This window comes from Podarcis melisellensis, assembly GCF_964234715.1.
Source record: "Podarcis melisellensis genome assembly, chromosome: 1".
Taxonomy (NCBI): Eukaryota; Metazoa; Chordata; class Lepidosauria; order Squamata; family Lacertidae; genus Podarcis; species Podarcis melisellensis.
The window spans coordinates 80,133,766-80,146,434 of NC_138528.1; the positions used below are offsets into that span (position 1 = coordinate 80,133,766).

General features: G+C 41.1%; 1 protein-coding gene across 3 annotated transcripts; it reads right to left on the bottom strand.

Annotated features, from left to right (window-relative positions):
- Window positions 1-1,624: 1,624 nt before the first annotated feature.
- On the bottom strand, window positions 1,625-9,906 carry LOC309367714 (membrane-spanning 4-domains subfamily A member 4D-like). 3 transcript variants are annotated; one of them, XM_081907265.1, is made up of 7 exons: window positions 9,714-9,906; window positions 8,744-8,970; window positions 7,635-7,757; window positions 6,243-6,299; window positions 5,758-5,886; window positions 3,790-3,897; window positions 1,625-2,084 (listed from the first exon to the last, which is right to left on the bottom strand). In XM_081907265.1, the coding sequence occupies exons 2-7, from the start codon at window positions 8,957-8,959 to the stop codon at window positions 1,992-1,994; spliced, it is 726 nt and encodes a 241-aa protein (XP_081763391.1). In that variant the 5' UTR covers window positions 8,960-8,970; window positions 9,714-9,906; the 3' UTR covers window positions 1,625-1,991. The 3 variants fall into 3 exon arrangements, with proteins under 3 accessions (XP_081763391.1, XP_081763389.1, XP_081763390.1); XM_081907263.1 differs by having other exon boundaries at window positions 8,744-9,041; XM_081907264.1 differs by having other exon boundaries at window positions 8,744-9,041; window positions 9,683-9,906.
- Window positions 9,907-12,669: the final 2,763 nt, after the last annotated feature.

Consider the following 12,669-nt stretch of genomic DNA (forward strand, 5'->3'; position numbering starts at 1 on the left):
ATAACCCATGTGATTGTATTGCATTGGTTAATTGTCCATTCAGTCGTAGAAACAGAAACAGTTCCTATGATACCTTTGAAAAAAAGCAGATTGTGTAATGCGCTTGCCTGCTAATTTGAACATCTGTGTTTGTTTCTCAGTTTCACAGATAACCCACAAATAAGAGAACATCCTGCTGCTTATACGTGTTTTCAGCCCAGTACAGGAAGACAGTACACAGACACTTTATTATTCACTGGCTGGAGAAAGCTGAAGAGTGAAAACAAACAATTCAGGAAACACACCAATTTCCTGTGGAAAACCCCCAGTCCAAGGGTAGGACTTGGAGTTTAGATTTTGACCCAAGGTGTCTTTCATGTTTATCAAGGGATGGGGATGAGGAAGATAAGCTGTGCAGTAGATATACTTTGTACAATATTGCAACATAAGGAAGTTCTTTTACTGTTTCTAGACATCTGCTGCTATGCATATCATATCTAGTAATGTTTCTTCTGGTGTTATATGTGCCTTCTGTAGTTGACCTTTGTAATGTTTTACTTTGAAGTCTTTATGACAACATTTTAGGTTCCTGTTAATTATGTTACTTCAAATGTATACTCATATTTGACTTTTTCTGTCATGTTTTGTTCTGGATTGTTTTATTTGATGTTTTAATACAGGTTGTAAACCACTTTGAGATTCCCCCTCCCTTAAAAATATAAAGCAGATTAGAAACGGAATGACTAAAAATAATTATCGTAGCTTTTAGTAAATAACTCTAAACAGTAATAGCTGCTGTCTTCAATAGCATATCCTTTTTTACTATTTTGCACTTCACATGTTCTGGAAGGGATTGTTCCCTAAACACAGAAAAGAAGGTTTTACATGTCACTATGGGACACGGGTGGTACTGTGGGTTAAACCACTGAGCCTAGGGCTTGCCAATCAGAAGGTCGGCGGTTCGAAACCCCGCGACAGGGTGAGTTCCCGTTGCTCGGTCCCTGCTCCTGCCAAACTAGCAGTTTGAAAGCACGAAGTGCAAGTAGATAAATAGGTACCACTCCGGTGGGAAGGTAAACGGCGTTTCCGTGCGCTGCTCTGGTTCGCCAGAAGCGGCTTAGTCATGTTGGCCACATAACCTGGAAGCTGTACGCTGGCTCCCTCGGCCAATAAAGCAAGATGAACGCTGCAACCCCAGAGTCGTCCGCGACTGGACCTAACAGTCAGGGGTCCCTTTACGTTTACCTTTATGAGGTATACATCTGAACCCACATGTGTGTCCATCACATTTCCAAGCAGCTTAGAATCTTTTGCTGGAGTTAAAACGTGTGTGCATTATGAACATGTATTTCTGCCCTTGATCTTATGCCCAATAAGGCGTTCACACATCAGAGGAATAAAGGAAGATTGGTTTATTACATGAAATGAAAGTGACATTAGTATATGGATGCTACTTCAGATAGCAAGGTTACAAATTTAAGCATGCAGCAAATCTTATTTATTTATTTATTTATTTATTAAATAATTTTTTATTAATTTTCCAACACAAATTAAAAACAAAACAACACACACACATAAACAAACAAAAACATATAAACATGTATAATTTCAAAACCTCTTTTTCATAAACCTTGCTTCCCAGCAAATCATACAGCACACAGACCTTAATTAGGAGAATAAAAGGATCCCAAACAATTCGAAAGCCTGAAGGGTAGGTGCAGCCATTTGCCACAGCCGTGCACTAAAAGTAAAGTGAAAGAGAGAAGGGAAGGATATGGCTGTCCTGAAGTAAGCAGAACCCAAGTCAGGGTTCAGGGGTCTGTGCCTTCCATTCGGGAGTTCTACTCTCCCTGTCAATATCCTATACCAAAGTTGCAGCCACAGCACATAGCCTAGATGGGGAGATGACAAAGAATGTTAGGAAATGGTTGTATTTTTGAGATTGCTGGGTTGCTAGTGAGATAGCAATGAAAACCTCTATCTTAGCCTCTTCACAAGGGTTTGAGGGAAGACTATGCATTGTTGTTATTGGCTGGAGGATCAGGATTCCCTTCAGCAGGACTTACATCTTGTTTGAAGACAGGGGATGGCGATACAGTTGTGGCCTGAGAGACACACAAAATTAATTTACTATATAATAATAATAATAAATAAAATTTTATTTATATCCCACCCTCCCCAGCCGAAGCCGGGCGCAGAGTGGCTAACAACAGTAAAATAATACATATGAAATTTATTCATTGTTATCATCTTTGTTTTCATCCTAGCATCATTTCCTGCAATATTCATCACTGCAATATTTATTAAAACAATTTCCCTTCATTCTTCCAGTGTATTAGAACTCTTACTGGTCTCCCTTCTTTTATGACTGAATGACCAAACATGTTGGAATAATCCAAAGGATTCTTACTGCTAAGGGCCTGAGCCGGCTTGATTATGTGGAACAATTTTTAAAACTATGTTACGGCATGACTGGAAGGCAATTGTGATGATATGTGTCCTAATGATTAAGTGATGCTTTGTGTCCTAATAATTAAGTTATGCATCATTTTTACAGCATCTAGGGTCTGACTGAGGTTACAACATAGTTCCTATTAGCTAAAAAGAGGGGGTCAGTGGTACCACACATATTTTTAATCCAGAGAAGGTCTTAGATTCAATCCAGTTAGAAATATTACAGGTAGCAGCACTAGAAAAGACTGGAGAACCAATTCTGGTTACACTGGACCAGGGGCTCCAACTCCCATCAGTCCCAGCAAACATGACCAATAGTCAGGTTGATGTGGAGTCCAAAAATATCTGAGGCACCATGTTGGCTGTCCCTGCACATTTCCACACGGGGTACCAATTTGTTTTAAAATGGCCCTCAGCATTTTATTGTGCATTTACCCTTATAAGAACATTTTTGCAAGCAATTAGCCCTCATATAATGCATGTTTATATGTCATTTTCATAGGCCTTTTCGTATGCACATCCCATTAATGTTCACATTATTTTGGTAGGAGAACTACATAACATTTAGAGATCTACAAATTTTGAAGAACAGCACCTCTCAGGTGGGCACCATTGTCATTATAAAAGGACAAGGTTGCCATTCATGGTGAGTTCCAGCACCTCTTTTTCTAGAAAAATGGCACTGCAGCCCAGGGCTTTCATGAAGTGTGAGTTAGGAAGGTTCACATTAACATATGAACCAAACCAAACTTCTCTCCCACACCTAATGGGGACTGATTCAGAAATCAAAACTGAAATGAACGCATCTTCTCATAGAGAATCACACCTCCCCATATACAAAATTGTTGATTTCGGTTGAGGAGAAACTATAATCTTATGAACAAGAAGGGTAACCTTGAGAGAAGACTTGCTGTCTACTTGTGGGAAATGAGAAATAAGTGCAGAATAAATGAGTTGCTTGAACAAGACAAAAAATGTCCTCAAAATAGCCTGTAGCCATGGATGATGAGAGTCAAAGTTCAACAACATCTGGGGGCCCAGTGTTGAAGAAAGCCGTTCTAGGCTGCAATGGACTCAGGATCCAGACCCAGCATCTACGACGGAATACCCCTATAGACTGAAGGAGACTATTCATATCCACAAATAAATATATTCTCCGTACCATCTAATAATAATAATAATAATAATAATAATAATAATAATAATAATAATAATATCTTTATTGTCATTGCCCCCTCTCGGGGACAACGAAATTACTTGGCATCCACCCAGGTAGGGCACTCCACACAAAATCAAAACTTGGACTTTTAAGAATGTTCCTCTTAAAACTTGAAAAAAAGGTATTGAAATACTTACCATGTTGTTGCTGGCTGCCTTCATCCCAAGATGTGCTAAGGAAACAGTGATGGCAAACTCCAGCATGGTGAGCAAGAGGAGAAGGACAGCGAGAGCAGTACCTGCAGGCTACACAGCAGAGAACCATGAATTGCATTATGCACTTGTCCCTCCTACAAATTTGTCCAGTTGTAGCATTGAATTACATCCTGCCCTACAACCTACTCTTAAAAAGCAGCTTGGGAACAGTTGGGGACAGTGAGGTGGTGACAACTCTGATCCATTTGATTAAAGTGGAAAACGCACACCTGACAAGATTTGATAGTCTGCTATACTTGGAACACACACATGAAGCTAAAAACACGTGAAGGCTCTTAATCTGGAATATGACACATTCTTGTTAATTCATTTTACACCGCATGACATTGTATTACATTGTACTACATTGCTAAATCAGCTGTACAGTCAAACCTCAGATTTGACAACTGAGGTTTGACTGTATTATGGATCCACTAAAGACAAGAGCAATCTAAGGAGCCCATGTGCATAGCAACCCTCCATTGGCATTTGACTCAAATGCTTTTAAAACCCAAGGGCCTGCCGATGACTAGCATCCTGCAGAACAGCGTAGCAAACTACACACGTTACACCATTATGTCAGAACTAGATTAAATGGAAGGAGTCCATCACAGCTTTGGAGGACAAGCACAATTGCATTCTCTGTTGAAATGGTTGTACATGATTCTTTCCTTCACCCCCTACTAACAATGTTGGTAGCAGTCTTCACTCCGTACATCTTTGCCATCCTTCAGCTGTATCAGGTTGGCTAATCTTTGGTCCACTGGATGTTGCTGGATGACATCTCCCCTCACAGCTTTACTGTTGGGCATGCAGAGAGGTCTGATGGGAATTGGAGTCCAAGGACATCTGGAAGGCCACACCTTGGCCAAACCTGTCCCACATCCCTTGCACAAAGGTGACAAATGCCTGAGCAATGGCCCATTCAACAGGTGCCTTTGAATCCCATTACAATAGTTGGTTTGGAGATCTATGCTCCACCAACACGATTGGTGTTACACTGAAAAGTTTCAGGTATTATAGGCTAATAAATGCAAGAAAACATGGCTTTAATGTACCAAGGCGCCCAACAATGGCATTCAACCATATGATGTTAGGATGGTTCTGAGAACTGGAGTTGCACTCAATGAAGGAGGCATTGAAGTGCCAAATAAAGTGGCTAGCACTGTGGGTTAAACCACAGAGCCTAGGGCTTGCCAATCAGAAGGTCGGTGGTTTGAATCCCCATGACGGGGTGAGCTCCCGTTGCTCAGTCCCTGCTCCTGCCAACCTAGCAGTTCGAAAGCACGTCAAAGTGCAAGTAGATAAATAGGTACCGCTCCAGCGGGAAGGTAAATGGCATTTCCGTGTGCTGCTCTGGTTCGCCAGAAGTGGCTTAGTCATGCTGGCCACATGACACGGAAGCTGTCTGCAGACAAACGCCGGCTCCCTCGGCCTATAGAGCGAGATGAGCGCACAACCCCAGAGTCATCCACGACTGGACCTAACAGTCAGGGGTACCTTTACCTTTACCTATAGGTTAATCCATTGACTCTTAGCTGAAATAGAACAAATATCTGATGTGCTGAAAGTGCAGAAATTTCTCCCAGACTCACAAGTTTGCCAGAATTCCACATTTCTAAAGGCACAACCCAAAATGCAAAGAAAGGACATGCATGGTCAAAAGAACCACACAGGCAGTTTCAACTTTACTTGCTGTTTTCTCCACAGTATTCCCCACTGCCTCAGAGACAAGCTGTCTTTCAAACTAAGCAGTGGCTGTTCTCCTTTGCTGTAGGAACTTGTGCTTTGAAAACAGGAAGCGAAGCTCAAGGTAGGTGCATGAGTCTTTCCCATTGACACACGCTCTCATTACTGGATGTTGCCTGTAAAGTCAATGTTTTTCATACTTGTATTTACTTGTTAACTTACCTGCAGAAAAAAGCCTTCAGAATCACTATAATCTCTTGTATTATTTATATCTATCTCCATTGCATATAGAATGATGCCAATTGTGGCCATTATAGCACTTGTGATGTTCATTCTCACACTGGACATAATCTGAGAGAGAGAGAGAGAGAGAGAGAGAGAGAGAGAGAATGAGTTCACCAACAAACAACTTAACTGCCTTAAATTCAGCACCCCCTCTACCCTTGATTCCTAACCTGATTTGCTGGTGAGCTGTACTATTCCTCTGTGGACATTATCTAGTTCACACTGCAGAGCAGCAAAGGCCAAGCCAATAGACCCTTCTGTTTCATAAGTAACCTGGTGTTCAGGGAATAAAGTGTCTGTCCCATGTTGCCAGATTCCCAATACCCTACCTCACCCCCACCCCCTTGGAATAAAGGTTCATGGAATTAAGAGTTAGAATGGAGAAGAAGGGAAGAAGAAAGAGAAAACATTCTACATCTCACCAAGGCTTTGTTTGGGTATTTCTCAGCTGCCACAGACAGTGATCCAGAAAAAATGAACTATCCAAAAGAAAAAGAAGAAAATGCATTTTGCTGCAGTTCACTTAAAATTCCAGGAAAATCAACCTACTTCCAACTACATAGTACTATGGCATAATGGGAGTGATGTCAGGTGATAGTATATTGTGTGGACAGGCGGAGACCCCCCCAACCCTGGGTGACACCCATGTGGAATAATGACTCAAGACAACATGTTATGAGTTTAAAATTTGGCCACAACTTTCTTAAAGCTTCAAATGTAGGGAGACCTTGGCTTAGGGATTGGGTGTTTACCCCTCCCCTGGCCAGGGATCCAAGGAACATCAGCATTATCCAGAATGTGTGGGGATTGAGCTGGCTCTGGAGAACGTCTGTTCAAGCAGAGAGCCTGCCCTCCATTTCACCACCATAGCAGGGGAGAGCAATGACAACTTATTGGCGTATGGCCTGTGCCTCCCCTCAAAACAACCCCTTTAATGGGGAACCCTGGGATCGCCACCGCAGGGGGTGCATGGGTCACCATTTCATGCCCCCCCTCATTTACGGAAGGTAGACTAAGGGATTCCGCCCAAGGCCTGAAACCGCCAAATTTGAGACGTTTTGATACGGGGAAGGCAAAACCTGCCAATGCAGTAAAATTCCTTTCCAGCCCTTCAACACCGACCATAACTTAGCAGTGCCTGCGTACCTGTGAAGAAGAGGTTAACCTGCAAAAGAAGCCTTAACTGAGGGAGGGCAGGGTGGGAGAAGCTCTGGAGCCAACTGAAAACTCCCAGGTAAGTTCCACCCACAATAGTGGGTGTGGGCAGGGCGCTCCCTCCCCTTACCTGGCCAACTCTCTCCTGGCAATGCCTCCCCAGCTGGGACTGGTTAACTGGCAGAGGTAGGTGGCTACCTCCAGGTGTCCAGCTGGGGGGGTGTGAATCGAGGCTGTACTGCCGGGAGCCGTATGGGATCGGGGGGGAGAGGTCTGCACATGACTACACAAAATGTGCCTCCCATTTGATGTGGGGAGCAGCCATTCTTTTCCTTTATGGGCAAATCGTTAACTGAATCACCTCTGAAGACAGATGAGAACTTGTATATAACATATACATGCATTTCTGTCATATTTTTTTTTAGAACTCAGGGCATGACACATTATTTCCTTTCCTTTCACTTCATAATAATTCTATGACAATTCCATTTTGCAGAAATAAAGCAAAGGGTGACAGTGGCTTATTTTCCCTGCTGTTAGGGGGAAAAAAAGCCAAATGCTGAATAGCCATTCTAATCTGGATCTCTTCCTCAAGGTTTAAAGTCACAGAACCATGGGCACTGAAACAAACTTAATTCTCAAAGGCAAGTAATACTTACAAATATTCCACTCCAGAATGGATAGCCTGTAATAGAAGTGAAAAGTTTGTAGTATCGTTGAAAATGAACAATTACAATTGTCCCCAAGCTAATGTAGATCAGTCCCAGCATGACCTGGATAGCCTGTGAGAAAAAAGTACAGAAAAGATCAAACATTCCCCTCCAAGGTGGCTTACATATTAAAACAAGAGTACATCAACTGTGAGAGAACAAAACAACATCCTTGAAACTCCCGGGTATTCTATAAAAATTCTGCTGCCCTTCAGATATTGCTGGTCCCCAATGCCCATCAGCCCCCATGGTCAATGGTCAAGTATGGTAGGAATTGGGGTCCAACAGCCTCTCAAGAACCACAATTTAACCACACTTACTCTGAAGCACATTTTATTAATAAAAAAAAGGAAAAGTAAGAAATCCCCTCTAAAAGCTGCTTAAAACAGCTTTCCAAAAAGGTGTGATTGTGGTGGATTTCTGGATGCCAACATGTAAGAAGTTTCTGAAGCCTGGGACAGCCACTGGAAATCCCTACTGCTGAGTAAGTAAGTGTCCATGGAACAGGGCTGCCATACGTCCAGATTCGGCCCTCAAAAAGCTCAACAACTCTGCCAAAAAAAGCTTTGGATTTTCACTTTTTGAAATATGGCAACTCTACCATGGGATTGAAGATTTGCTCTGCTCTTCTCCCTCCCCACTCCTGCTAAGAAGAGGCATAAAGACAGATAACAAGAGAGATACGAGAAACCTCCAGATGTTATTTCTATCAACTCCAGCTCTCTCTTGGCCTCGAAAACTCGACAGATACAACTTTCACATGGTGAATATAATGGGTGCCTTGGACTATCAGTTTTCAGAACCCAGTCTCATCAGGAATTACCCTGAAAATTTCACTGCTCCTCTGTATGTTTGAGTCAGTTGGCCAGGCAGTCAGTGAGGGCCGAAAGTATTGAAATATCACTAACAAAGTCACATTGGACCAGAGGATAATCTGGTTGAATCTTTGTCTGGTAGTACCCTGGTAAGATACCCCCATGAATCAATTTAGTCCTTCCTACACTCTTGGCAGGAAAGTACCACCATTCCATGGACCTGAACATATCAAAGAAACTTACCCCCAGAGTCTTGATCTCTATTTTATGGAGTTTCTTCAACAAATCTTCTTGAATCTGTTCGTTGTTGGAATCTCCAGGCTGTTGACCTACATTTTGTATACATTGCACTGTCCCTGCTGGTTGAAGTCCAGGGAAATCCTCACCTGCTTGGATAGCACCATCAGAGGGAATCAACACTACTGTTCCATTAGACTTGATCACTGGATCTGTTGCCATAGCTGAGATGTCTGCAAAATGCAACCCATTTGGGGTGGGGGATGAAAATGAAAATGAAAATGAAAATTTCAGCCTCAATTTCCTAAAATATTAAAGGGACACGGTAGTACCCTTTAGTTAAGGCAATTGGCAAACAAAAATAACACCCTTGCCATGATAAGTCTCACAATCCTATAGCTTATAAAAGTGATGCCTGCAGAGCCAATGACTTAAAATTTTTGGATAGAGATAATCTTTCATTAGGACCATTAACATTTCATAAGTCAATGCAGGATCAAAAAACAACAACCATAGGGTATCTACATTTCAGCCTCCACATCTGGATTTAGGCAGATGGACCAAGGAAATTTGTGGGTACATGGAGTCATAAGAAAGCACAATTTGTGACATTGCACATCATTATTGATCATGGAGTCTGTTAAGACATCAACCTTAGCTTCCAGTCTTCTAGCTGTGTAGAGCTGGAGTCAAGATGAGAGGTGTTTTCACCATAATCTCTAGTGCAGTACACAGTTCTGACTTCAGTGAGAGAGTCTGCTCTTGAAATCTGAAACCCACAGCAAAACTCTTGACTGATAACAAGGCAGGCCCAACACCTTTCCATAATATGAGAATCAGGGTCAGCCCAAAAGGTTTTGCTGCTAGAAGCAGACCATTAAATACTTATCCAGCACCGTTAGGACCAACTCTAGTAAACACACAAAAGTAGTGTAAAATTCAAACCTTCCACAAACTCCAATAAGGTCAGATGTACCTTCAGTTCTTTGAAAAGGTTCTGGTTATTCAGCAGTGAAGGGAAATCCCTCTGCACGTGCTCAGAAGCACTTGGTTATTCCTTCAAGTCTTTCAGATCTGAGCCTTGGATCAGATTAACTACTCTACCCAAATACCTTAGCTCACATCTAAGCACATTATACTCCCTGATATGCTTGTTCTCAGCCTGATAATCTCTCTACAAAGCGATAATGAAAACAGTGCTTATTGTTGGAAAATAGGAAGTAGAATGGAGTTGTTTCAAGTTACTCTTTTTAGGATGTGGTTTATCCAACCAACCAAGTATTTGCAAACTTGCATTAGTGCAATAAGCCTAATATTGCAATAAGCCTGATATTGCTGTAATCTTCAATTTGTAACTACAGATAGTTATAGTAAATGAAGTCAGCTATTATTCAGGTCTAATGTTACACATGGCATACCTTCAAAAACGCTTTTTAAATATATTTCCCTCATTTTGCTGATGTTCTTATTATAATTTTTACCTGCCCTTCAGCAGCAGGTCCAGGGTGAGTTGCAACAATTTAAAAATCATCATCACTATTATTATTACAGTGGTATCTCAGGTTAAGTACTTAATTCGTTCCGGAGGTCCGTTCTTAACCTGAAACTGTTCTTAACCTGAAGCACCACTTTAGCTAATGGGGCCTCCTGCTGCCGCTGCGCCACCGGAGCATGATTTCTGTTCTCATCCTGAAGCAAAGTTCTTAACCCGAGGTAATATTTCTAGGTTAGTGGAGTATGTAACCTGAGGTACCATTGTACTTTATTTTGTCTAGCTGAAGCCATTATAAAAAAGAAAAATACATAAAACAGAATGAACATAGAAAAGAATACATTACACAGTTAAAATAATTATTTAAACCAAACATTTGCTCAGAAAAGAGTTTGCTCCCCAGAAGGTCCACCACTGTATAAAGCAGCCCTCTATTGATGGATCTCTATCCTAGCAGCTCTGTTTACAGAAATTAATATTAGCAGTCACTTTCCCCCTCAATGGAATATTTGTATAGTCATTTCTATATTTCAGAAAGATGATCCTAGCAATTCAGCCAATTATCGCCCTATTTGTTTGTTGCACATCTCATTGAAAATATATAACAAATACTTGTTAAGTAAATCACATTATTGGCTTGAGTCTAGTGAGATGATAGCAGAAGAACAGGAGGGTTTATGTTGTAATCACTCAACTACTGCTCACTGCTTTGTACTTTCCCATCTGGTACATAAATATGAAAAACTCAAGTGCAGATGTTTATTTGGAGTGTTTACTGACTTTTCAGCAGCTTTTCAAATCAGTATTAAAAACACATAAAATAATTTACTGTCACAGGAAAAGGGACGGTTCTATTGTGTGTAATTCCTCAGGTACAGGAAGAAACAGGAAGTACTGTCAGCATGGCAATGTCCTTTCCTCATAAACTTGTTGAAATCACTGTAGTTCTCAATTACATTTGTACGTACAGATAAGAGTTACGATAGTCAAAGAACATTCAGATTTAATATTACACATGACATATCTTCAAAAATGCTTTTTAAAGCTATTCTCCTTGTTTTGTTTATGTTCTTATTAAGCTTTTCACCTGCTCTTCAGTAGCCGGTCCAGGGTTAAATCCCAACAATTTAAAAATCAGTATTGAAAACAGTGAAAATAAATTTACTGTCACAGGAAAAGGGAGGGTCCTATTGTGTGCAATTCCTCGGTGGATGTGTGTAAATCATCACCACAGGAAGAAAAGGGAAGTGCTGTCAGCATGGCAATGTCCCTTCCTCAGTCGCCCATCTGACAAAATCTTCTTGCTCAACCTGTAGTGGAGGGCCAACAAAAACCTCACAGTAGATGATTATAGGAATACCAAGTTCCTCATATGAGACATGAATGCATGCTCATATTCTACCACTGATATGCTCAAAATATTAGAAGTGTATTAAGCACTTGAAGGCTCTTCGGTTAATTGTCAGTCAACACCACGTACTCTCCAAAGTCTTGTACTGATTTATCTACCGATGTTTAATGCTTTAGACAATGTTCAGGCCTGCTTTGGTACATTTTTTTGTACTGAAATGTGTTGTATCAAAAATCTTCATGCAATGCACTAGTTCACTGTACATTCCCCCGATTGTGTGTTATGTGCTTTTGTTGAACAATAGGGGAAACCCATCTTAGAAAGCTACCAACTAATGCTATGGCCATTACACTCCCCACCCCATATATGACTTTCTCTGACGAGAAGGGCAAAGTTTGGTGGTGGTGGTAGGGACTCATCATGTAGCAGGCTACCATTTCAAGATTCCTTCAAAATGACACCTCTTCGTAACATTTTGTGGCATTCTGTTAAGAACAGCATCCCTGACTGGCAACAGCTATTAAAAATGGGCTTGATTCCCTCACTTCCCCAATAGGGGAGTCATGCCTTGGGTAGAGTGAGGCAGCAAGATGTGTTTTTTCCTTTTAAAATATTTTTTAAAAGCAGCTGCTACATGTGAGGACAGTGGAGGGTCATCGTTTCCACTTCAGCATTTAAAATTAAAGCTGTGGCAGCAGGAGTCTCCACAGCTCTGATTATAAACATGCGAAGGGGAGAATGAGAAAGGAAATAGAGTAAAAGAAACCGTCTCTTTCACTGCCACTCTGGTGAGAGCCCCTCCACATTAACCTCCAAAATGGCTGCCTCAGCTTGTCAATGATTAATGGGATTATTATGAAAAACTGGGTGTGTGTTTTTACTGTCTGCCTGTGTCATTTCCTTTATTTGAGAAATGCAAATAACTATTCTCATAAACATGCTTATGAAGAACCTGAGGTCTTGATAGATCATACACAGTTTTGAAAGGTTTTGGGGAAATGTATTTGTAGAAATATATTTAATTACAATGCAAACAGATACCATGACTCCAGGATATGTTGCAAATTAGAAATAAAGAATGCACAATAC